At 36.1% G+C, this 25998-nt stretch overlaps 1 protein-coding gene and 1 pseudogene across 2 annotated transcripts in view; both read left to right on the forward strand.

Annotated features, from left to right (window-relative positions):
* Positions 1-25998, forward strand: part of Lmln (leishmanolysin like peptidase) — a 101762-nt gene that overhangs the window by 26860 nt on the left and 48904 nt on the right. For both annotated transcript variants that reach the window (XM_047564847.1, XM_047564846.1), the window contains exons 10-12: positions 13907-14014; positions 16684-16760; positions 19610-19720. In XM_047564847.1, coding sequence (XP_047420803.1) covers positions 13907-14014; positions 16684-16760; positions 19610-19720 — 296 coding nt within the window. The remainder of the gene's footprint in view (positions 1-13906; positions 14015-16683; positions 16761-19609; positions 19721-25998) is intronic.
* Positions 9502-10294, forward strand: LOC124992775 (ribosome biogenesis protein NSA2 homolog; annotated as a pseudogene).

Here is a 25998-nt window from a genome sequence, read left to right on the forward strand (position 1 = left end):
AAAGCCTGACATAGAATAAGGTGTATAAAGACAGTGCTATAAAGCTATAAGCCAGCAGAAATATGATAAAGTGGAAATTTGGCATTGACATTCATGATTCCCATCCTACACACTGTTTTAAAGCAGTGCTGCCTCTGTTATGATACGTCTTAAGATCATTATACTATTTCTGTATTAGTCAAGGGTCTGCAGAGAAAGACAGACAGGGGGAGGTGTGGGGATAGGTTTGTGGGGGGAGAGAGAGAGAGAAATAGAGATAGAGAAATAGAGAGATGTTCTTTTAAGGAATTGGCTCACAATACTGTGGAAGCTTGGTGTATCCAAATCTGTTGGGGTAGGCAAGCAGGCTGGAGACTCAGAGAAGAGTGACAGTTTAAATCCAAAGACAGAATTATTTCTTGCTTACAGGTCAGTCTTGGTTCTGTTTAAGCTTTCAACTGATTGCTTGAGGCCTACCCACATTATGGAGGATAGTCTGCTTTTAACTCAGGGGTCACTGATGTTAATATTAATCTCATCCAATAAAACACCTTACAATAGTATCCAGACCAGTGCTTGACTAAATTTCTGGGCACGGTGGCCCAACCAAGTTGACAAATAAAATTAATTATCATAGGATTTCCCCTTTTTTAATTGGCAGAAAACTATTCTTCCTTCCCCTTTCTTTTACTACCCACAACTCTCTGCCTTTTTAACTTTTTCAGTGTTCTTGGCTATTTTCTATCCCTAGACATCTGTAACTCAAATACAGATAAAACCCAATAAGCAAATTTGTTTTCTACTCAGTAGCTCTTTTTGCTGGGTGTGGTGGCACATACCTGCAATCCCAATGACTTGGGACACTGAGGTGGAAGGATCATAAATTCAAGTCCAGCCTGGGCAACTTAACAAGACCCTGTCTCAAAATAAAAAATAAAAAAGGCTCTGAGTAATAATAATCATCATCAATATCTGAATAACTTTTTTCCTCAACAAAAGCTACTTCCATAACAATTTATACCAGCATTAAAATTCTTGTGAGAACAAGGGTAGCTATACTTAAACCAATTAGACTTTAAGTAAAAAATGGTATAAAGAGGCAAATAGGGACATTATATAATAACAAAGTGGTCACTTCATCAAGAGGATAATGGCAGTTGTAAATCTATCAGTACCAACTTCAAAGCACCTTAATATGCAAAACAAATATTAACTTTCTAAAAGAAGAGATAGATTGCAATACAACAATAATAGGAAACTTTAATATTACACTTTGGACAATGGACTGATCACCCAGACAGAAAATTAATGAGGAAACATTGGACTTGAACAGCACATTAGGCCAAATGGTACTAAGAGATATACAGAGCATTCCATTCACCAGCATTAGAATACACATTCCTCCCAAGGGCATTCTCCAGAATAGATCACATGTTAAGGCATAGAAAGAGCCTTAGCAAGTTTAAAAAGAATCAGTCATATCAAGTACTTTTCTAACCACAGAGTTGTGAAATAGAAATTAATGAGAGCAGGAATTTTGGAAATTTCCAAAATACTTGGAAATTAAACAACATATTCCGACACATAGGTTGGTGCCATCACTGGTTGGTCACAGTCACGGAGTGAGCTGGCAGGTGAGACAGGCCTCCTACATCGCGGAGGTAGCCGTCGGGCAGCTATCCCGCCCAGCCAGCAGGCCAAGGGCAGATGTCATTACTGAGCAACCCCGCCTGACCCCTGCACCTAGGTCCATGCCATCACTGGTTGGTCGCAGTCACGGAGCGAGCTGGCGGGTGAGAAAGACCGTTTGCATCGCAGGGGTAGCAAACGGGCACCCAACCCGTCTGCTTTGCGGAGCTGGGCGGTGGGTAGCCAACCTACCCAACCACCAGGCCAAAGATAGACGCCATCACTGAACAACCCTGCCTGACCACCACGCTGAGGTTTGTCGCCATCACAGAGTTAGCCAGAGGCATCTTCTAGGCTGATGCGGGCATTTTGAATTACTCCTGAGGGCGTGGCCATCATCATTGGAAGGGCAACTCCCTTCCTGAGACACCTACAGGAGGCTAGAGGACCTCTGACAAGATCCAGGAGCCAATAGGAGGAGGTATTGAGAGACTCGGGACCAACTCAGAGCCACCGGGGAATATACCCCTCCTGAAGGCAACCACCCCTAGAAGGCCAGCTTCCTAGTGGAACACCACATTATCAAGTTCTTCCAAGACTTCAGGCTACTGAAAGCTAAGAGGTGAGTTATTGGAAATCTACAGAGACAATATTAGTTAATAGAGGAAATCTGCAATATCCCAGAGTTTCACTATTAGAGGGGTAGATACCTGAACAATATGAGAAAACAAGGGAAGAAAATGTCCCAAACAAACCTAGATGGTATAGCAATAAAATCCAATGACAGCATGGCAGAAGAAATGTCAGAAAGGGAGTTCAGAATGTACATAATCAAAATGATCAGGGAAACAAACGATGAGATGAAAGAGCAAATGCGGTCATTGAAGGATGAGATGAAAGGGCAAATGCAGGCATTGAATGATCGCACCAATCGACAGTTAAAAGAGCAAATACAGGAAGCAAAAGATCATTTCAATAAAGAGTTAGAGATATTGAAAAAAAAAAAACCAAACAGAAATCCTTGAAATGAAGGAAACAATAAACCAAATTAAAAACTCCATAGAAAGCATAACCAATTGGATAGAACACCTGGAAGACAGAACCTCAGATATTGAAGAAAAAATATTTAATCTTGAAAACAAAGTGGAACAAACAGAGAAGATGGTAAGAAATCATGAACAGAATCTCCAAGAACTATGGGATATCATGAAAAGGCCAAATTTAAGAATTATTGGGATTGAGGAAGGCTTAGAGAAACAAACCAAAGGAATGAACAATCTATTCAATGAAATAATAACAGAAAATTTCCCAAATCTGAAGAATGAAATGGAAAATCAAGTTCAAGAGGCTTATAGGGCTCCAAATACACAAAATTACAATAGACCCACACCAAGGCACATTATAATGAAAATACCTAACATACAAAATAAAGACAGAATTTTAAAGGCTGCGAGAGAAAAGAACCAAATTACATTCAGGGGGAAACCAATACAGATATCAGCAGATTTTTCAATCCAGACCCTAAAAGCTAGAAGGGCCTGGAACAGCATTTTTCAAACTCTAAAAGAAAATGGATGCCAACCACGAATCTTATACCCAGCAAAACGTACCTTCTGATTTGATGATGAAATAAAATCCTTCCATGATAAACAGAAGCTAAAAGAATTTACAAAAAGCAAGCCAGCATTACAGAACATTCTCAGCAAAATATTCCATGAGGAAGAGATGAAAAACAACGATGTAAATCAGCAAAGGGAGGAACTACCCTAAAGGAACAACCAAATAAAGAAGAAATCAAGTCGTGTCAAAAAAAATAAATAAAAAAGAGCCAAATGACCAGGAATACAAATCATATCTCAATAATAACCCTGAATGTTAATGGCTTGAACTTATCAATCAAAAGACATAGACTGGCAGATTGGATTAAAAAGAAAAATCCAACAATTTGCTGCCTGCAAGAGACTCATCTCATAGAAAGAGATACCCACAGACTAAAGGTGAAAGGATGGGGAAAAACATACCAGGCACTTGGACACAGCAAAAAAACTGAGTATCCATCCTCACATCAGATAATGTGGACTATAAGTCAAATTTAGTCAGAAGGGATAAAGAAGGACATTTCTTACTGCTTAAGGGAAGCATAAATCAGCAAGATATAACAATCATAAACATCTATGCCCCAAACAGTGGCTCATCCATATACATCAAACAAATCCTTCTCAATGCCAGAAATCAAATAGACCACATAACAATCATACTAGGTGATTTTAACATACCTCTCTCACCACTGGACAGATCCTCCAAACAAAAATTGAACAAAGAAACCATAGATCTCAAAAATACAATCAATAATTTAGAGTTAATGGACATATATAGAATATATCATCCAACAAAGAATGAATACACTTTCTTCTCAACAGCACATGGATCCTTCTCTAAAATAAACCATATATTATGCCACAAAGCTACTGTTAGCAAATACAAGAAGAAAGAGATATTACCTTGTACTCTATCAGATCATAATGGATTGAAATTAGAAATAAATGACAGAGTAAAACACTACTCCAACATGTGGAGATTAAGTAATACGCTATTGTATGATGAATGGATAACAGAAGGTATCAGGAAGGAAATTAAAAAATTCTTAGAGGTAGGCCGGGGATGTAGCTCAGTTGGTAGAGTGCTTGCCTCACAAGCGCAAGGTCCTGGGTTCAATCCACAGTACAGCAAAAAAAAAAAAAAAAAAAAAAATTCTTAGAGGTAAATGAGAACAAAGAACATATCAAAATCCCTGGGACACTATGAAAGCAGTTCTTAGAGGAAAGTTTATTTCATGGAGCGCATTCAATAAAAGAAGAAAAAAATCAACAAATAAATGACCTAACACCGTGGCTCAAAGCCCTAGAAAAAGAAGAACAGAGCAACACCAAAAGTAGTAGAAGACAGGAAATAGTTAAAATCAGAGCTGAAATCAATGAAATTGAAACAAAAGAAACAATACAAAAAATTGACAAAATAAATAGTTGGTTCTTTGAAAAAATAAACAAAATTGATAAACCCTTAGCCACACTAACAAAGAGAAGGGGAGAGAAAACTCAAATCACTAAAATTCAGAATGAACAAGGAAATATCACAACAGACACGAGTAAAATACAAAACATAATTAGAAACTATTTTGAAAATCTATACTCCAACAAAATAGAAAATATCAAAGACATCCACAGGTTTCTAGAGACATATGAATTACCTAAACTGAACCAGGAGGACATACGCAATTTAAATAGATCAATTTCAAGTAATGAAATAGAAGAAGTCATCAAAAGCCTACCAACAAAGAAAAGTTCGGGACCAGATGGGTTCTTAGCTGAGTTCTACAAAACCTTTAAAGAAGAGCTCATTCCAATACTTTTCAAAGTATTTCATGAAATAGAAAAGGAGGGAACCCTCCCCAACTCATTCAATGAAGCCAATATCACCTGATACCTAAACCAGACAGAGACACATCAAGGACAGAAAATTTCAGACCAATATCCTTAATGAACATCGACACAAAAATTCTCAACAAAATTTTAGCAAATCCCATACAAAAACATATTAAAAAGATGGTGCACCACGATCAAGTGGGTTTTATCCCAGGGATGCAAGGTTGGTTCAACATCTGGAAATTAATAAATGTAATTCACCATATCAATAGACTTAAAGTCAAGAATCACATGATTATTTCAATAGATGCAGAAAAAGCATTTGATAAAATACAGCATCACCTCAAAACACTAGAAAAAATAGGGATAGTGGGAACATTCCTTAACATTGTAAAGGCCATCTATGCTAAGCCCATGGCTAATATCATTCTAAATGGAGAAAAACTGAAAGCATTCCCCCTAAAAACTGGAACAAGGCAGGGATGCCCCCTTTCACCACTTCTATTCAACATTGTCCTTGAAACTCTAGCCAGAGCAATTAGACAGACCTAAGAAATTAAAGAGATACGAATAGGAAAAGAAGAACTCAAACTATCCCTATTTGCTGATGACATGATTATATACTTAGAGGAACCAGAAAATTCCACCAGAAAACTTTTAGAACTCATAAGTGAATTCAGTATAGCAGGATATAAGATTAATGCTCATAAATCCAATGCATTTTTATAAATAAGTAATGAATGTTCAGAAAGAGAAATTAGGAAAACTACCCCATTCACAATAGCCTCGAAAAAAATAAAATACTTGGGAATCAATCTCACAAAAGAGGTGAAAGACCTCTACAATGAGAGCTACAGAACACTAAAGAAAAAAATTAAAGAAAACCTTAGAAGATGGAAAGATCTCCCATGTTCTTGGAGAGGCAGAACTAATATTGTGAAAATAGCCACACTACCAAAAGTGCTATACAGATTAAATGCAATTCCAATTAAAATCCCAATGACGTACCTTATAGAAATAGAGCAAGCAATCATGAAATTCATCTGGAAGAATAAGAAACCCGGAATAGCTAAAGCAATCCTTAGCAGGAAGAGTGAAACACAGGGTATCACAATACCAGACCTTCAACTATACTACAAAGCAATAGTAACAAAAATGGCATGGTATTGGCACCAAAATATACAGATAGATCAATGGTACAGAATAGAGGACACGGACACAAACCCAAATAAATACAATTTTCTCATACTAGACAAAGATGCCAAAAATATGCAATGGAGAAAAGATAGCCTCTTCAACAAATGGTGCTGGGAAAACTGGAAATCCATATGCAACAGAATGAAACTAAACCCCTTTCTCTCACCCTGCACAAAAATCAACTCACATTGGATCAAGGACCTTGAAATCAGACCAGAGACCCTTCATCTTATAGAAGAAAGAGTACGTTCGAATCTTCAACTTGTTGACTTAGGATCAGACTTCCTTAACAGGACTCCCATAGCACAAGAAATAAAAGCAAAAATCAATAACTGGGACAGATTCAAACTAAATAGCTTTCTCTCAGCAAAGGAAACTATCAGCAATGCAAAGAAAGAGCCTACAGAGTGGGAGAAAATGTTTACCACTCATACTTCAGATAGTACTAATTTCCAGAATATATAAAGAACTCAAAAAACTCTACACCAAGAATACAAATAGTCCAATCAACAAATGGGCTAAGGATATGAACAGACAGTTCACAGAATAAGATCTACAAGCAATCAACAGATATATGAAAAAATGTTCAACATCTCTAGAAATAAGGGAAATGCAAATCAAAACTACACTAAGATTCCATCTCACCCCAATTAGAATGGCAATTATCAAGAATACAGACAACAATAGGTATTGGAGAGGATGTGGGGAAAACGGTACACTCATACATTGCTGGTGGGGTTGCAAATTAGTGCAGCCACTCTGGAAAGCAGTGTGGAGGTTCCTTAGAAAACTTGAAATGGAAACACGATTTGACCCAGCTATCCCACTCCTCGTCCTATAACCAAAGGGCTTAAAATCAGCATACTACAGAGATGCAGTCACATCAATGTTCATAGCTGCTCAATTCACAATAGCCAGATTGAGGAACCATTTTAGATGTCCTTCAATTGATGAATCGATAAAGAAACTGTAGTATATATATACAATGAAATATTACTCAGCCATAAAGAATAATAAAATTATGGCATTTGCAGGCAAATGGATGAAATTGGAGAATATCATCCTAAGTGAGATAAGCCAATCTCAAAAAACCAAAGGACGAATGAACTCACTGATAAGCGGATGATGACACATATAGGGGGTGGGAGGGGGGCAAGAATGGAGGAAGGAGGTACTCTATAGAGGGATAAGAGGAGTGGGAGGGGTGGGGGGGAGAAAAAATAACAGAATGAATCAAACACTATTACCCTATGTAAATGTATGATTACACAAATGGTATGCCTCTACTTCATGTACAAACAGGAAACAAGATGTATCCCATTTGTTTATAATAAAAATGAATTAAAAAAAATATTCCTGAACTATCAATGCATTGAGGAAATAAAGGGGAAATTTTTCAAAATCTCAAGATGTTGAAATATCTTTAAATAAATGAAAATGAACACACAACATACTAAAACTTACAGGATATAGGAAAAGTGGTTCTAAGAGGAAAGTTTATAGCAAAAAACAACTACATCAAAAAAGAAGAAAGGACCCAGATGCGGTGGCACATACCTGGAATCCCAGCTGCATGGGAGGCTGAGGCAGGAGGATCTTGAGTTCAAAGCCAGCCTCAGCAACTTAGTGAGGCCCTAAGTAACTAAGCGAAACCCTGTCTTTAAATAAAATATTTTTTAAAAGGGCTGGGGCAAGTGGCTCAGTGATTAAGTGCCTATGGGTCCAATCCCTGGTACAAAAAAAAAAAAAAAGATCTAAAATAAACAGCTTTGCATTACTCCTCTAAGAAGTAGAAATAGATGAACAAACTAAGACCAAAGTGAGAGGAAGGAAGGAAATGATAAAGAACAAAGTAAAAATTTGTGAAATAGAGACTAGACTAAAAAACAATTACAAAAGATCAATGAAACTTAAAATTGTTTTTTTTTTTTTGAAAAGATAAAATTGACAGAACATTAGCTAGACAAAGGAAACAAAGGAAGAGTACTGAAATAAAGTATAAATGAAAGAGGAGACATTACATCTGATACCACAGAAATACAAAGGATCATAAGAGACTACTTATGAACAGTTATATGCCAACAATTTGTCTTTTTCTTTCTTCCTTTTTTTTTTTTGGTACCAGGGAATTGAACCCAGGGGGTCTGACTTTGAACTTGCCATCCTTTTGCCTCAGCCTCCTGCGCTACTGGGATCACAGGTGTTGCCACTGCACTCAGCTATGCCAACAAATTTGATAACCTAGAAGAAATAGATAAATTCCTGTAGTTAATATTGCTAAAATATCCATGCTACCCCAGAGAGTTATAGATTCAGTGCAACCCTGATCAAAATTCAAATGTTCTTTTTCCCAGAAATAGAAACAAACAATTTTAAAGTTCATATGGAACCATAAAAAACTCCTAATAGCCAAAGCAATCATGAGTAAAAAGAACAAAGCTGGGGGCTCACACTACTTGATTTCATAGTACAGTAGTCCCCCCTTTGTCTGAGGTCTTGCTTTTTACCCTTCTTAAGTTCAAAAATATTAAATGGAAAATTCTTGATGTAAACAGTTTATGAGTTTTAAATAACTGTAATATAGTATATTGTTATTTTATTATTAGTTATTATTTATCTCTTCCTATTTGAAATTTATAAATTAAACTGTTACCATAGGTATGTATACATGGGAAAAAGCATAGTGTAGGTTCAGTACTGTCAGGATTTCAGGCATCTGATGGGGGTCTTGGAATGTATCCCTTACAGATAAGGGAGAACTACTGTAGTAGTTTGGACAACATGGTACTAGCATAAAAATAGACACATCAGGCAGTAGAACAGAATAGAAAGCCCAGAAATGAACCCACGCATATATGGTCAGTTGGTTTTTTTTAGAGGTGCCGAGAATACACAATGGGAAAAGATAGTCTCTTCAATCAAATGGAAAACTAGATATCCATACACAGAAGAATAGATTTGGACCTTTATCCAATACTTTATGCAAAAAGCAACTCCAAATATATAAATACTAGAATAAAACAGTGGGAAAGTTATACAACATTGATCTGGAAAATATTTTTTTTGTTTTTATTAACTCCAAAAGCACAGACAACAAAAACAAAAATAGACAAGTGAGATTATATCAAACTAAACACTTCTGGCTTTCCCTTTTTGGATTGTACAGAATAAGCTCTTGGGTCTCAGAGACCCAAAAATTGAGTTTCCTTGCAGTCAGGAGGCTGTGTAGACTGTCGTTTTATAAAAAGAGTATATTTAATTATAATATATATACTGTGGATATTGTTTGGATTACCATGAGAAAAACAGAAAGAAGGAAAGTCTGGAGTCTCATGAATGTTCAAAGAGGGAGGAAAAAAAAGATTGGCCCAAAGACTAAGGGCTACCATAAATAGCACTGTGCTGAGAAAATACAAATGAAAACAACTATCAAGGTGCTTAAAAAGAGAAACACTAACCAAAAGAATGATGAAAAGACTCCACAGGGAGCAGTACAGTCCTGTCTGCTGGACAGAGGACAGTCCCAATTAAAAGTACTTTCTAACATGATTATACAAAACAGAAAAGAGACGTTAGGAAAATAATAAATTCCTTCTGCCCAAAGTTCTTGCCCAGGGAGAAACAGAAGTATTAAAAGTTATTTAAATAGTAAAGAGAAAAAAGAAGGTATAGAGGAGGATAGTTGCTAGAGTCTGCTTTCTTGAATATGACTTTATAAATAAACCACCTATATTTGAAAGATTCTTGAGAACCAGGGATTTACATTTCAAGAAGACTCATGTAACATATCCTGAACTGAAAGCCATCTATTGCCCACCAATACTTGATGTGAATAAACATCCTTTGTATCCACTATGTTCAACTTTGAATGTTATTACCAAAGATACTGCCATTAAGATAAGCATGAGTGAGTTGTGCCTTATGAAACAAAGAGGCAAAGTTATTTGGGGGAAATTATGCCCAGTTTATCAACAATCCTTGAAAATGATGGACTTATAAATGTATCTCAGTGTTTTGACAGCAGTTTCATTTACATAACTCCTTTTTTTAATTATCAAAGACTATGATCAGGAAACCTACCATTACTGTGATATTTCTGAATGCTATCAAGTAGCCTTATATCTCTGCAATCAAGAGAACTATTTATTAAATTGTAAAAAACATTAAAGTGTTGAAAAAAAATCCATATACCAAAGGAAACAGTCAATGGTATAGAGAGACAATTTGTAAATTGGGAGAAAGAAATTTTAAGTCATATATCTGATAGAGGTTACTATCTAAAAATGAAGAACTTAATGACAAGAAAACTGAAAACTCAGATTGAAAATGGGCAAGGGATATGAATAGACATTTCTCAAAAAAAGACATACAAATGACTAAAAGATATGAAAAAATGTTCGACATCACTAATCACTAGGGAAGTGTGAATTAAAACTACAGTGATATGTCTCACAGGTCAGAATGACTGTTATCAAAACAACAGAGGAGGACTGGTGGTGTGACCCAGTGGCAGAGCACTTACCTAGCATGTGTGAGGCACTGGGTTTGATTCCAGCACCACATATAAATGAATGTATAAAATAAAGGTCTATCAACATCTAAAAAATATTAAAAAAAAAAAGATGACAGGATAACAAGTATTGTGAGGATGTAAAGAAAAGAGAACCCTTGTACTCTGTTAATAGAAATGCAAATTAGTGCAGCCATTATGGAAAAATTGATGGAAGTTCCTTCAAAACCTAAAAATAAAAATACCATGTGATTCAACAATTCCACCTATGGGTATTTATGCAGAAGATTTGAAATCAGTTTTGTCAAAGGGATGTCTGTGCTTCCATGTTCATTGCAGCACTATTCACAATAGCCAAGTTGTGAAATCAACCTGTGTCCAGCAATGGATTAATGAGTAAAGAGAATAGACAATATATACACAGTGGAATTACTATTTAGCCTTAAAAAGGAGGAAAATTCTGTCATTTATGACAAGATGGATGGAATTAAAGAACATTATACTTAGTGAAGTAAGCCTGGCACAGAAAGACAAATAATGGAACATTATTATGTTATTATAAACATGTTATGTGATATCTAAATGAAATGCATAGAAATGAAATAGAATGGTAGTTTCAGAGGTTTGAGGGAAAGGAATGGAGAGATGATGGTCAAATGGTACAAAATCTCAGGAGGAATAAGTTTCCTGATTTTTTTTAGTTTATATTTATTGCAAAACATGGTGAATATAGTTAATATTGTATTGTTCATTTCAAAATTGCTGAAGGAGTAAATTTCAAATGTTCTCATCACCAAAAAAGATAACTACTTGAGATGATTTATAAGTTAATTGACTTGATTTAATTATTCTACCTTATATTCATAAATCATATCACTTTGTATCCTATAAATATATACAACTATAAAATATTAATTTACAAAAAAAAATTTAAAACAGCTGTTGGTGAAATAAAAATTGTAAGTGGCAATCACAAGTCTGTAACTTTTTAAAAATATATGTAACTAAAGAAATCAATTCAAAATGGGTCAAAGAATTAGGAAGTCGTCCAGAAACAATACAACTCCTAGAAGAAAATGTAGGGTCAATACTCCGCTTTTAGGCACAGGCAATGACTTTCTCAATAGGACCCCTAAAGCTCAGGAAATAATGCCAAGAGTTAATAAATGAGATGGCATCAAATTAAAAAGCTTCTCTACAGCTAAGGAAACATTTAGGAATGTGAAGAGAGAACCTACAGAATGGGAGGAAATCTTCGTTAACTAATCTTCTGATAGAGGATAAATATCTAGAATATATAAAATATTATACCAAAAAATATTATACCAAAAAAATGAAATAGCTCAATTAATAAGTGGTCAAATAAATTAAACAGACACTTCTCAAAAGAAGAAATGCAAGGGCTGGGGATGTAGCTCAGTTGGTAGAGTGCTTGCCTCAAAGCACAAGGCCTTGGGTTCAATCCCCAGCACCACAAAAAAAAAAAAAAAAAAAAGAAGAAGAAGAAGAAGAAATGCAAATGGTCAACAAATACATGGAAAATTGTTCAACATCATTTGCATTTAGGGAAATGCAAATCAAAATAACACTGAGATTTCATCTCACACCAGTCAGAATGGCAGTCATCAACAATATAAATAATAATATATACTGGACAGGATGTGGAGAAAAAAGAACCCTTACACTGTTGGTGGGATTGTAAATTAGCACAACCAGTGTGGAATCAGTATGGAGGTTCCTCAAAAGACTAAGCATGGATCACCACCATATGATCTAGCTATACCAGTCCTCAGTGTTTATCCTGAAGAATTAAAGTCATCAGACTACAGTGATACATGCTTACCCATGTTTATAGCAGCATGATTCACCATAGCAAAACTATGGAACCAGCCTAGCTGTCCATCAGTGAATGAATGGAATTGTGGGTAGGTATACACAATGGAGTTTTATTCAGCCATAAAGAAAAATGAAATTATGTCATTTACAGGAAAAAAGATAGAACTAGACACCATTATCTTAAGTGAAATAACTAAACTCAGAAGGTCGGGGTCATATATTTTTTCTCATATGTAGAATCTAGAGAGGGAAAAGGGAAAGAAAGGTGGAGGGGACACAAATCTCATGAAAAGCAAAAAGAGATCATTAAAGGAAAGGGATCAGTGGATGGGAGGTGAGGAGGGTATGGGGAAGTGCTGGACCATATTACATTGTTGTATTGTGTGCATGTACAAATATATAACAACAAATCCCATCATTATGTATCACTATAATGCACCAGTAAAAAAGCAGAAAAAAAGAAATTGTAATAAAATACACCTAATGTAAAAAAAAACAGACTAAAAGTCACATCATAGTAGTCCTATGTTTTAGCAGCACAATTCACAACAGCCAAACTATAGAACCAGCCTAGATGTCCATCAACAAATGAATGAATAAAGAAAATGTAGTACACACACAATTGAGTTCTAATCAGTCATAAAGAAAAATGAAATTGTTATTTGCAGGAAAATGTATGGAAATAGAGACCATTATGTTAAGCAAAATAAGTCAAATTCAGAAGATTAAGGGGTCATATGTTTTCTGTCATATGTGGAAGCTAGAGAGGAAAAAGGAAAAGGAAGTAGGGGTGGGGACATCTCATGAAAATCAAAAGGAGATCAGTAGCATAGACAAAAGCGACCAGGGAATGTGAGAAGGGGAGGAAGCGGGGATGTACTTGAAAGCGATTTTTGCCAAATTATATTGTGATATTGTGTATTGTATGCATGTATGGATACGTAACAACAAATTCTATGATTATGTACAACTATAATGCACCAATAAAAATGTATAAAAAGAAATATATATATGTACATATATGTGTATATACAGTAATTTCCTAGCAAAGAAGAATTTGGCACCATCAAAATATTTACTTATATTATAAAAAACTGTATTTTTAAAAAAGTTCTCTTACCAAAATAATTTTTTTTTTTTTTTTTTGCGGTGCTGGGGATCAAACCCAGGGCCTTGTGCTTGCAAGGCAAGCACTCTACCAACTGAGCTATCTCCCCAGCCCCCAAAATAATTTTTTAATGTCTGTTATATTTATGTGATGAAAAGTTTGACATTATCTAACAGTACTTTTGTGTGTTTTTTTTTTTTTTTTTTTTTTTTTTCTGATTGTTAGGATGAAGCACGAAAACATTTTAATTGTCCAATTCTGGAAGGAATGGAACTTGAAAATCAAGGTGGTATGGGCACTGAACTCAACCATTGGGAAAAACGGTTATTAGAGGTCAGTTTATTTTTAAGTTTTACTAGACTTCTTTTTTTTTCAAGTAATTTATAGTCATGGAAAAAGATATTTAAACAGGTTCCTCTTCAGTTCTTAAAATCCACTTTCCAAATGTAATCACTAAACTTGTCTTATATCCTTCCTTAAATATTTTGTATATTTATGTATGTATACATACACACAAAGAAGTTTTTCTTAATGAACTCATAGAACTTTTTAAACTTAATGATATACTTTAGACATCTTACCAAAGCAATACAGATGCTTATGCTGTAATGCAACATATACTTTCACCTTTTTATGCTGGGCATGCCAGTAATCCCAGCAATTTGGGAGGTAGAGGAAAGAAGATCACAAGTTCAAGGCCAGCCTCAGCAATTTAGCAAGTCCCCATCACAAAGTAAAAAAGGACTGGGAATGTAGCTTGATAGTAAAGTATCTCTAGGTTTAATTCCCCAGTACTTAAAAAAAAAAAAAAGGACCTTATTCTTCAATATGACACATTAAAAATAACAAAACTTGTGGGAAAAACAAGTACCCAGAGCACTAACAAAAATAATAAATCATAATAAAATTACTAACTCAGTTTAAAAAGACATTAAATTTCCAATAAATGCAGTCATTTGTCTACTCTAGTATTTCTTTACCTTCAACAACAACAGACCTATAATCCCAGCTGCTTGGATTTCAGAGGCAGATTTGAAAGTTCCAGACCAGCATGGGCAACTTGGGGAGACCCTGTCTCAAAAATTTTAAGTAAATAAACAAAAGGGCAAGAATATAGCTCAGTGATAGAGTGCCCCTGGGTTCAATTTCCAGTACTGCAAAACAAAAATACCCACAACAAGTACAAAACAAAAGCAAAAAAAAAAACAAAAATACTAGCAATGAGTAGCTAAGTGGAATTATAAATGTGAGTAAGAGGGACGAGAGTAAAATGTACCAAAATTAGAGAAGATGTGTAATAAGTACTTGCAGGCAGAGACTCTGACCATACTGAGCCAAGGGGAAAGAGATATCATACTCAGTATAGCATTCTCTATTCTGTCTGTCTTTTTTTTGTTGTTGTATGTTTGTTTAATCTTAGTGTACTTTTTTATTTAGCTGCTATTGCTTCATCGTACAATATTAGCATCCAGGGAAAAATCATAATGAACTGGCAGGATTATATTGATTTCATCCCTTTATTTACCATCTCCCGAGTTCATTCACATTACTGAAATATGTGCATTAGCAGAATAGATTGTATGCTTTGATTTCCTCATTTTTTTGTTTTGAGGATGAATCTCCTCATATTTTAAGAGCTACATGGTATTACATTATACAAATGTAACCTAACAGTCCTGTGTTAATGAACAATTATGTTTTCAATTTTAAATTAAAAAAAAGTATAATGAGCAATTTATTTATACCTGCTGTGCTTTCCAGGTGTTTCAGGGGATATTCTTAGGTGCAGCTGAACAGTCAAACTCACAATACTCCAACAGGCCACACTGAGAAAAGATGTCCTTAGGAAGGGTATCAGAAAGTATGCACAGCATGCCAGCATGGCAGTGTCAGTCACTTTCCTTGTGCTGAATACAGCAATCCAGGGGCTGTCATTGGTGTCTCTCTCCCTCCCCCTCTAACTCAAGACAGCAGTACAAGACCAAAGTAGACAGATGCAAGAACCAGCCTGACTTTAAAAGTACCATTTCCCAAATAGGACAGTATCTTTTTAACAGTTCCATAGACATAATTTTCAGTTCCCTATAAAGAACAAACTCAAAGTCTCTGCCACAGGGAAGTCCCAGAACTGTGGCTTACCGGGAGGTATTCATGTTCATTTACAGTAATCCAAGCCCAGAAGTATTTCAGGGGGTTTTATTTCCTCAAGTACTAATGCCTGGTAACACAGTTGACATTCCACCTTTATTAGGTTTCCAGGGGAACAGAACTAGAAAGTTAACCAAGGTCACATTTGTTTATAGAGAAAGAAAGAATAAATTCCTGTAAGTGGAATTTTTGGGTCAGAAGGTATTAAAGTTTGAGAACATCTTTCCAATATTCATTGTAAAGATTTGAAGAAAAATTAGAGCTGTCCAAAGATGAAATATGCTCCCTTAAGAGGCAACAGAATCCTTACTGTAGATGACCTCCAGAAAGGAATTTTATCATATAAATTAAAATTGGGTAGATAGTATACCTTGAGGATATTCTAGGTCCCTCATATAAATTCTTTGATCTCAAGATTCTGTCATACTTGTTTTGCATATTAGTGTATTGGTGATCACAAAGGATTAGGAAAGTATTTTCTATGTAATTCAGGTAATTATTTCCCTAACCCCAAATTACCTGGACATTGTCTCACTTTACTTTGCGTGGAGAATCTTTACAGTTGTATGTCTGATTTCCCATATATTTATCTCCATTTTCATCATAACATCTTAAATGTTAGTTTCTGCTGTTCCAGGGAAATTGTGTACAATGGAGACATGGAGGCAAAATATAGATTTGACTTTAAACTTCAGTCTAGTCATTTTAAAGATGGCTTTTGTACCTCACCATTTTTAAGTGAATATTTTATCAGTCTCTCACTGGAAACATTTTAAATATGTATCAGAGAAATCACAGAAATTATTAGGAATTGCAAAGTCATTTTCTAACTAAAATTTGTTGATGGTTTTCAGAATGAAGCAATGACTGGTTCTCACACCCAGAATCGAGTCCTCTCTCGAATCACTCTGGCATTAATGGAGGACACTGGGTAAGACAGCTGTGAGAATACATGAATTGTGTAGTAAAATGAAATGAATATTAAGATTAGCTTAAGAAAATGCTGACATTTTACATCAGAGCAAAACTACTGGATCATTGGATTTTGTGCATTTAGCTGTTCATTATCTGTACCAAATCTGTTCGTTCATTCAATAATTGTTTAAGGCCCTGAGGTATAGTTATAAATAGAGCAATGTTAATGAGATTTGTTTTCTAATAAGCAAAAGCCTTGATATTATGAAGGAAAAACTATCTAAATAATTTCCAAAATCGTAAATGGAATTGGTATGTAGGTTCCAGGTTTTTAAAGTAGTGAAACTATCTGGTAAAGCAGTAAAATGTTATTAAATGAATCTTTTACAGAACCTTTATATATCCAATAAAATCAGAGCTGCTTTAGTGGAAACATTACTTCTTGCGTTTTCTAAGATAACCTGAGGAAACATTTGAAAATGGAATCAAATTTGAAAATCAATAGTATAAGTGTTATTAAATAATGAAAATAGTTGACATAACTTAACTTTTGGGCAGTGGTCAAAGAGAAATAAGGATTTTAAAATATAGAGCTCATTATTGACCCTGAGAACAGTTTCAATAAAAATGGAAGAGACTGAGAAATTCTTAGGCTGATCTGCTTACACAAGAGAGGAATACATAGGTAGGAAAGGATTTTATTAAGACATCTTTTCCCCTGAGAATGCAAGATGGATAGGATCCAGAGAACCAAAAGAGAATTAAGTTAAATAAGAATTAGCTTCTGTTAATTCAGGAAAAAGGAATGGATATATGAATACAAGTCATGGAACTGGGTGGCTCAGGGATAGAACACTTGTCTGGTATACATGAGGCCCTGGATTTCATTCCTAGTAACACACATACACACACACACACACACACACACACATAAATACACACAAGAATTTAAGTTATTTTGTGTGTGGAGTCAAGAAGTTGAAGAAGTTCAGAAATTTTGTTCTCCCTGTCTCCATCAATTAGAATCAAAACCATCCCTGAGCAAAAGAGGAAGGCAAAAGTTGTTTATAGCTAACTTAAATATGTCATGGGCATTGTTTTAGGATAATATAGTAATTTTTTTGTTTTGCTGCAATTTTGGGAATGGAAACCAGGGTCTTGAACATACTAGGCAAGCACTGTACTGCTGAGCTACAGCCCTAGCCCCAGGACAAAGAATCCATAGAAGTTATCTACTTTCTAATTCTCCTTTAGTCCATTTGAAGAACAATAAGGTAAACAATGTAGCATTCTTACACATTTTAGGAGGTAGCATAGCACCCTGAAAAGTCATTAGCCTTCAGTGCTTTAAGGTTAAAGATTACTTTCTACAAAATGATAACAAATTTTTGATGTCCATATAGACTTCATCTCAGGGATATTATTCTTTTAAATATTTGTTATGAAACCTTACCAATACATAAAAAATACATGTATAAAACAATCTACATAATAAAATGACACTATATGCTTTCTGAACTGGATTCAACAGTAATTATGTCGTCATATTTGCAACATTCTTTATTTTTGCCTTGCAAGTCACAGACATCCCATCCTTTTATTTCTATATACTGTACCATGAGTCCCTAAAATATGTGGACATTGTTTAATGTAACCACACTTACCAATAACAAAATTAATAATTTCTTGATATCCTCTAATACCCAGTTCATAAGCACATAACTATTTTATCTCTCTTTTTACAATTGTTTTATTTATTTAAATCAGGATGCAAATAAAACTCTGGTTGTTGTATCTCTTAATAAGATCTTTCAATGTACAGCAGTCTTATATGCCTCTGCCACCTTTTTTATTTTCTTCTTCTTCATTGCAGCTAATTCATTGTTGACCCAGAGTTCTGGATTTGCTTGTCTATTTTTGTTCTAAGTACCCTGTATTTCTTACAAATAGAAGTTATCTCCATGTTATGGGTTAGATGAGGTATCCTCTAGAAGCTTATGTGTGAGACAATGCAAGAAGGTTTAGAGGTGAAATGACTGGGTTATTAAGGCCTTAACCAATCAGTAAATTCATCCCATGGTAGGGATTGACTGAGTGAGTGGTAACTGTAGGCAGATAAGGTGTGCCTGGAGGAGGTGGGTCCCCAGGGGCCTGGCTTTGGGTTTGTATGTTGTCCTTGTTGAGCAGAGCTCTCTCTCTGCTTCTTGGTAACCATGTCCTGATCTTTCCTCTGCTACCCACTTCCACCATAATGTCCTGCCTCACCTTGAGCCCCAAGGAATGTCAAATAAGATTCAAGGCCAGAACAGCAAGAAACTAGAGCCAACTGAGTCTGATTAGGTTAAGGACAGCCAAGCAGTAATTCCATTATTTCTTTCTTTTCTGCTTCTCTTTTTCTCTCATTCTGTTTCCTTGTCCTCATTTCTCTTGTCTCACAACATAACCGCTTTTTACTTTGTGACTCCCATCACTTTTGAAAATCATGATGGAAATATGTTTTGTTTTGTTTTCTAATATGAAAGTAGTTTGGCATAGAACTGGTTACCCAATCCCTGCCACAGTAATCCTGTACAACTGTCCCTTGGTAAGAAGCACTTTGTAAATGCTCACTTGTGGTGATGGCCTCCTGAGTCCTTTATAAGGTCCTGATTTGCTAATTGTTGAGTTTTATAATTGGTATGCTGGAGTTTTTTAAGTGACAGTAATTGATCATCATTATTGGAATAGCAGGTTTAGCTTAGTGGTAGAGCACTTACTTGGTATGCATGTGGCCCTGAGTTTGATTCTGAGCATTGCAAAGGAGAAAAGAAGTAAATTTAAATGATGGTGATAATAAAAGGTGCTTTGTTTGAATTATTTCCACAGCTGGTATAAAGCAAATTACAGCATGGCTGAGAAGTTAGATTGGGGCCGAGGAATGGGCTGTGACTTTGTCAGAAAGAGCTGTAAATTCTGGATTGATCAGCAGAGACAAAAGTAAGAATGTATTTCTTTGCATATCTTTGATTATACAATTTGTTTTTGATTTTGTTCTTTATCCTGAGCATAAAATGTCAACTATTTGCAAAATATGGTCTGAGCAATTCAGTTTCAAAATGTATAAAAATCCTTCTACAGGTACTTGCAATAATATCCTAATAAGTAGGTGAAGAATTATTTTTAATTATATACGAAAATAATCATAGCAAGGTGATCAGAGCCATGAACATTTCCGTTTAGCTTATAATTCATAATTTTGCATACTATTGTCATTTTTATCATTTTCTTCAGAGAATGCATATGTAAACACAGATGCAAATATTCATTCAGTATCAAAAACCAGGCTGGCCATAAAGAAGAATGAAATTATGGCATTTGAAGGTAAATGGATGGAACTGGAGACTATCATGCTAAGTGAATTAAGCCAATCCCCAAAAAATGAACACTAAATGATCTCTTTGATAAGCGGATCCTGACTCACAATATGCAGGGGAGAGGGAGGCGTAGAGGTTCACCAGATTGGACAGGGTGGGATGGGAGAAAGGGAGTGGGGATGGGAATGGGAAAAACAATAGAATGAATGGGACATAACTTTCCTATGTTCTAGTGCCTAAGTCTCTGATCCACTTTGAGTTGATTTTTATGCATGGTGAGAGTTAGGGATTTAATTTCACTTTGTTGCATATGGATTTCCAGTTTTCCCAGCACCATTTATTGAATAGGCTATCTTTTCTCCAATTCATGTTTTTGGCACCTTTATCTAGTTTGAGATAACTGTATTTATGTGGGTTTGTCTCTGTGTCTTCTATTTTGTACCATTGGTCTACATATCTGGTTTGGTGCCAATACCATGCCATTTTTGTTACTATTGCTCTGTAGTATAGTCTAAGGTCTGGTAGTGTGATGCCTCCTGCTTCGCTCTTCTTGCTTCTGCCTTGGCTATTTTGGGTCTTTTAATTTTCCAAATGAATTTCATGATTGCTTTTTCTATTTCTATGAAGAATGTCATAGGGATTTTAAAAGGTATAACACTTATGGTAGTATGGCCATTTTGACATTATTAATTCTGCCTATTCAAGAGCATGGGAGATCTTTCCATTTTCTAAGGTTTTCTTCAATTTCTTTCTTTAGTATTCTGTAGTTCTCATTGTAGAGGTCTTCACCTCTTTTGTAAGATTGATTCCAAGTATTTTATTTTTTTGAGGCTATTGTGAGTGGGGTACTTTTTCTAATTTCTCTTGCAGTGGATGCAACGCTTATGTATAGAAATGCATTTGATTTATGGGTATTGATTTTATATCCTGCTACTTTGCTGAATTCAATTTATGAGTTCTAGAAGTTTTCTGGTGGAATTTTTTGGATCATCTAGATATAGGATCATGTCAGCAAATAGTGATAGTTCTTTTTTTCCTGTTCGTATCCCTTTAATTTCTTTCATCTGTCTGATTGCTCTGGCTAGAGTTTCAAGGACAATTTTGAATAAAAGTGGTGAAAGAGGGCATCCCTGTCTTATTCCAATTTTTAGAGGGAATGCTTTCAATTTTTCTCCATTTAGAATGATATCGGCCATGGGCTTAGCATAGATAGCTTTTATAATGTGTAGGTATGTTCCTATTATCCCTAGTTTTTCTAGTGTTTTGAATGTGAAAGGGTACTGTATTTTGTCAAATGCTTTATCTGCATCTATTGAGATAATCATACGATTCTTGTCTTTAAGTGATGTGTATTACATTTATTGATTTCCATTTGTTGACTCAGCCTTGCATCCCTGGGATGAACCCTACTTGATCATAGTGCATCATATTTATAATATATTTTTTATGCAATTTGCCAGAATTTTTTTGAGGATTTTTGCATCTATGTTCATGAGGGATATTGGTCTGAAGTTTTCTTTCCTTGGTATGTTTTTGACTGGTTTTGGTATAAGGGTGATATTAGCCTCATAGAATGAGTTTGTAAGGGTTCCCTCCTTTTCTATTTCATGTAATAATTTGAGTAGTATTGTTGTTAATCCTTCTTGAAGGTCTTGTGGAACTCGGCTGAGAATCTCTCTGGTCCTGGGTTTTCTTGGTTGGTAGGCTTTTGAAGGTGTCTTCTATTTCATTGCTTGAAAATGATCTATTTAAATCGTGTATGTCCTTGCATCAGTTTCGGTAGATCATATGTCTCTAGAGATTTGTTGATGCCTTTGAGTTTTTCTATTTTATTTGAATATAAATTTTCAAAATAGTTTCTAATTATCTTCTGTATTTCAGTAGTGTACGTTGTGATATTTTTTCATCATGAATTTTAGTAATTTGAGTTTCTCTCTCTTAGTGTGACTAAGCGTTTATCAATTTTATTTTTTCAAAGAACCAACTTTTTGTTTTGTCAATTTTTTGAATTGTTTCCTTTGTTTCAATTTCATTGTTTCCTGCTCTGATTTTAATTATTTCCTGGCATGTTATTTAGTCTTCAGGTGTTGGAGTAGTTTCTATTTTTTATTTTATCATTGATTTCTAGTTTCATCCCATTATGATCTGATAGAATGCAGGGTAATATTTCTATTTTTTTGTTTTAACTGGGAGTCGCTTTGTGGCATAACATATGGTCTGTTTTAGAGGAGGATCTGTGTGCTGCTGAGAAGAAAGTGTATTTGCTGATTGATGGATGAGATACTCTATATATGTTCATTAAGTCTAAATCATTGATTTTATTATTTAATTCTATGGTTTCTTTGTTAGTTTTTGTTTGGAAGATCCATCCAGTGGAGAGAGAGGTGTGTTAAAGTCACCCAGTATTATTGTTTTGTGGTCTATTTGATCCTTGAAATTGAGAAGGGTTTCTTTGATGTATATAAATGTTCCATTGTTTGGGGCATATGTATTTACAATTGCTATGTCTTGTTGGTGTGTGATTCCCTTAAGCAGTATGAAATGTCATCCTTTATCCCTTCTGACTACCTTTGGTTTGAGTCCACTTTGTCTGATATCAGGATGAAAACCCCTGCTAGTTTATATTGTTCATGTGAGTGATATGTTTTATCCCAAGCTTTCACCTTCAGTCTTTGGGTATCTTTCCTAGGAGGTGAGTTTCTTGAAGACGGCATATTGTTGGGTCCTTTGTTTTAATCCAGTCTGCCAATCTGTCTCTCTTGATGAGTTTAGGCCATTAACATTCAGGGTTATTATTGAAATATGATTTGTATTCCAAGTTATTTTGGTTTATTTTTGGTTTTTAACTTGATTTCGTTTCTCCCTTGATTGACCTTTCCTTTCATGTAGTTCTTCCCATTGCTGGTTTTCACTGATTTCCTTCATTTCCTCCTCATGGAACATTTTGCTGAGAATGTTCTGGAGTGAAGGCATTCTAGTTGTGAATTCTGTTAACTTTTGTTTATCATGGAAGGTTTTTATTTCATCTTCAAAACTGAAGCTTAGCTCTTCACGGGGCGATCCAAGATGGCGGCCTAGAGGGAGACTGCACCTCCAGTCGCTCCACAACCCAGGAGTTAAGAAGGGGAGGCATTGAGAGACTCGGACTGAAGTGGAGCCACGGGTGAGTCTGCCGACTGGGTAAAGCTCAGCCCGGGTGGCAGGCCCAGATAGAGGTGGCTTATCGGAGCCGGGCAGGGCAGCTAGAGTCATCCACAGGCAGTCCTGCGCACTCCGGCGGTGGGCCCCGCCCACACAGCCAGCTTCTCCAGGTTCTCGGAACGGAACTGGCCCGCTAGTGAGAGGCTGTCTGAACAGAGCAGGCTCCGAGTCCCGGAGCCGCTGCAGTGCAGTGTACTCCTGCAAAGAACCAGCGGAGAGCCTCGATCTGCAATCAGCCTCAGGGATAAGGGCAGGGCAGCCGGAGACCTCTTCAGGCGGCTCTGCCCACTCCGGCTGCGGGCTCTCTTCACGGGGCGATCCAAGATGGCGGCCTAGAGGGAGACTGCACCCCCGGTCGCTCCAGAACCCTGGAGTTAAGAAGGGGAGGCATTGAGAGACTCGGACTGAAGTGGAGCCACGGGTGAGTCTGCCCACTGGGTAAAGCTCAGCCCGGGTGGCAGGCCCAGATAGAGGTGGCTTAGCAGAGCCGGGCAGGGCAGCTTGAGTCTTCCCAAGGTAGTCTTCCACACACCGGCAGTGGGCTCTTCCCACACGGCCAGCTGCACGGTGCAGGCCCACAGTGAGAGCATTTCCGCACAGAGCCAGTTCCAAAACGTGGAACCAGTAGGGGGCTAGGGGCAGTATTCTTCGAATGAGCTGCTTTATCAGATTCCTCCAAGACATCAGGCTACTGAAGGCTGGGAGGTGATACACTGGAAATCTACTGGGACACTATAAGCCAATAGTGGAAAACTGCAATATCTCAGGGTCCCACTGACAACTGACCATTATGAGAAAACAAGGGAAGAAAATGTCCCAAACAAACCTAGATACTACATCAATAAAACCCAATGACAGCACAGCAGAAGAAATGTCAGAAAGGGAGTTCAGAATGTACGTAATTAAAACGATCAGAGAAGCTAATGAGGAGATGAAAGAGCAAATGCAGGCATTGAAGGAGGAGATGAAAGAGCAAATGCAGGCATTAAATGATCGCACCAATCAACAGTTAAAAGACCAAATACGGGAAGCAAGAGATCATTTCAATAAAGAGTTAGAGATACTGAAAAAAAACCAAACTGAAATCCTTGAAATGAAGGAAACAATAAACCAAGTTAAAAACTCCATAGAAAGCATAACCAATAGGATAGAACACCTGGAAGACAGAACCTCAGACATTGAAGACAAAATATTTAACCTTGAAAACAAAGTGGAACAAACAGAGAAGATGGTAAGAAATCATGAACAGAATCTCCAAGAACTATGGGATATCATGAAAAGGCCAAATTTGAGAATTATTGGGATTGAGGAAGGCTTAGAGAAACAAACCAAAGGAATGAACAATCTATTCAATGAAATAATAACAGAAAATTTCCCAAATCTGAAGAACGAAATGGAAAACCAAGTACAAGAGGCTTATAGAACTCCAAACATACAAAATTACAACAGACCCACACCAAGGCACATTATTATGAAAATACCTAACATACAAAATAAAGACAGAATTTTAAAGGCCGCAAGAAAAAGAATCAAATTACATTCAGAGGGAAACCAATAAGAATATCAGCAGATTTTTCAATCCAGACCCTAAAAGCTAGAAGGGCCTGGAACAACATATACCAAGCCCTGAAAGAAAACGGATGCCAACCAAGAATCTTATACCCAGCAAAACTTACCTTCAAATTTGACGATGAAATAAGATCCTTCCATGATAAACAAAAGCTAAAGGAATTTACAAAAAGAAAGCCAGCATTACAGAACATTCTCAGCAAAATATTCCATGAGGAAGAGATGAAAAACAATGATGCAAATCAGCAACAGGAGGTGTTAGCCTAAAGGAATAGCCAAATAAAGGAGAAACCAAATCATGTCAAAAACAAATATGAGTCAATTGACTGGGAATACAAATCATATCACAATAATAACCCTGAATGTTAATGGCCTGAATTCATCAATCAAAAGACACAGACTGGCAGATTGGATTAAAAAGAAAAATCCAACAATATGCTGCCTGCAAGAGACTCATCTCATAGAAAGAGACACCCATAGACTAAAGGTGAAAGGATGGGGAAAAACATACCATGCACACGGACACAGCAAAAAAGCTGGAGTATCCATCCTCATCTCAGATAATGTGGACTTCAAACCAAAACTAGTCAGAAGGGATAAAGAAGGACATTACATGCTGCTTAAGGGAAGCATAAATCAGCAAGACATAACAATCATAAATATCTATGCCCCGAACATTGGCTCATCCACGTACGTCAAACAAATCCTTCTCAATTACAGAAATCAAATAGACCACAACACAATAATACTAGGCGATTTTAACACACCTCTCTCACCACTGGATAGATCGTCCAAACAAAAATTGAATAAAGAAACTATAGATCTCAACAACACAATCAGCAATTTAGACTTAACGGACATATATAGAATATACCATCCAACAAAGAACAAATACACTTTCTTCTCAGCAGCACATGGATCCTTCTCTAAAATAGACCATATTTTATGCCACAAAGCTACTGTTAGTAAATACAAGAAGATAGAGATACTACCTTGTACTCTATCAGATCATAATGGATTGAAATTAGAAATAAATGACAGAATAAAAAACAGAAACTTCTCCAATACCTGGAGACTAAATAATACACTATTATATGATGAATGGATAACAGAAGACATCAGGAGGGAAAT

Source organism: Sciurus carolinensis, chromosome 9, assembly GCF_902686445.1.
Source record: "Sciurus carolinensis chromosome 9, mSciCar1.2, whole genome shotgun sequence".
NCBI lineage: Eukaryota > Metazoa > Chordata > Mammalia > Rodentia > Sciuridae > Sciurus > Sciurus carolinensis.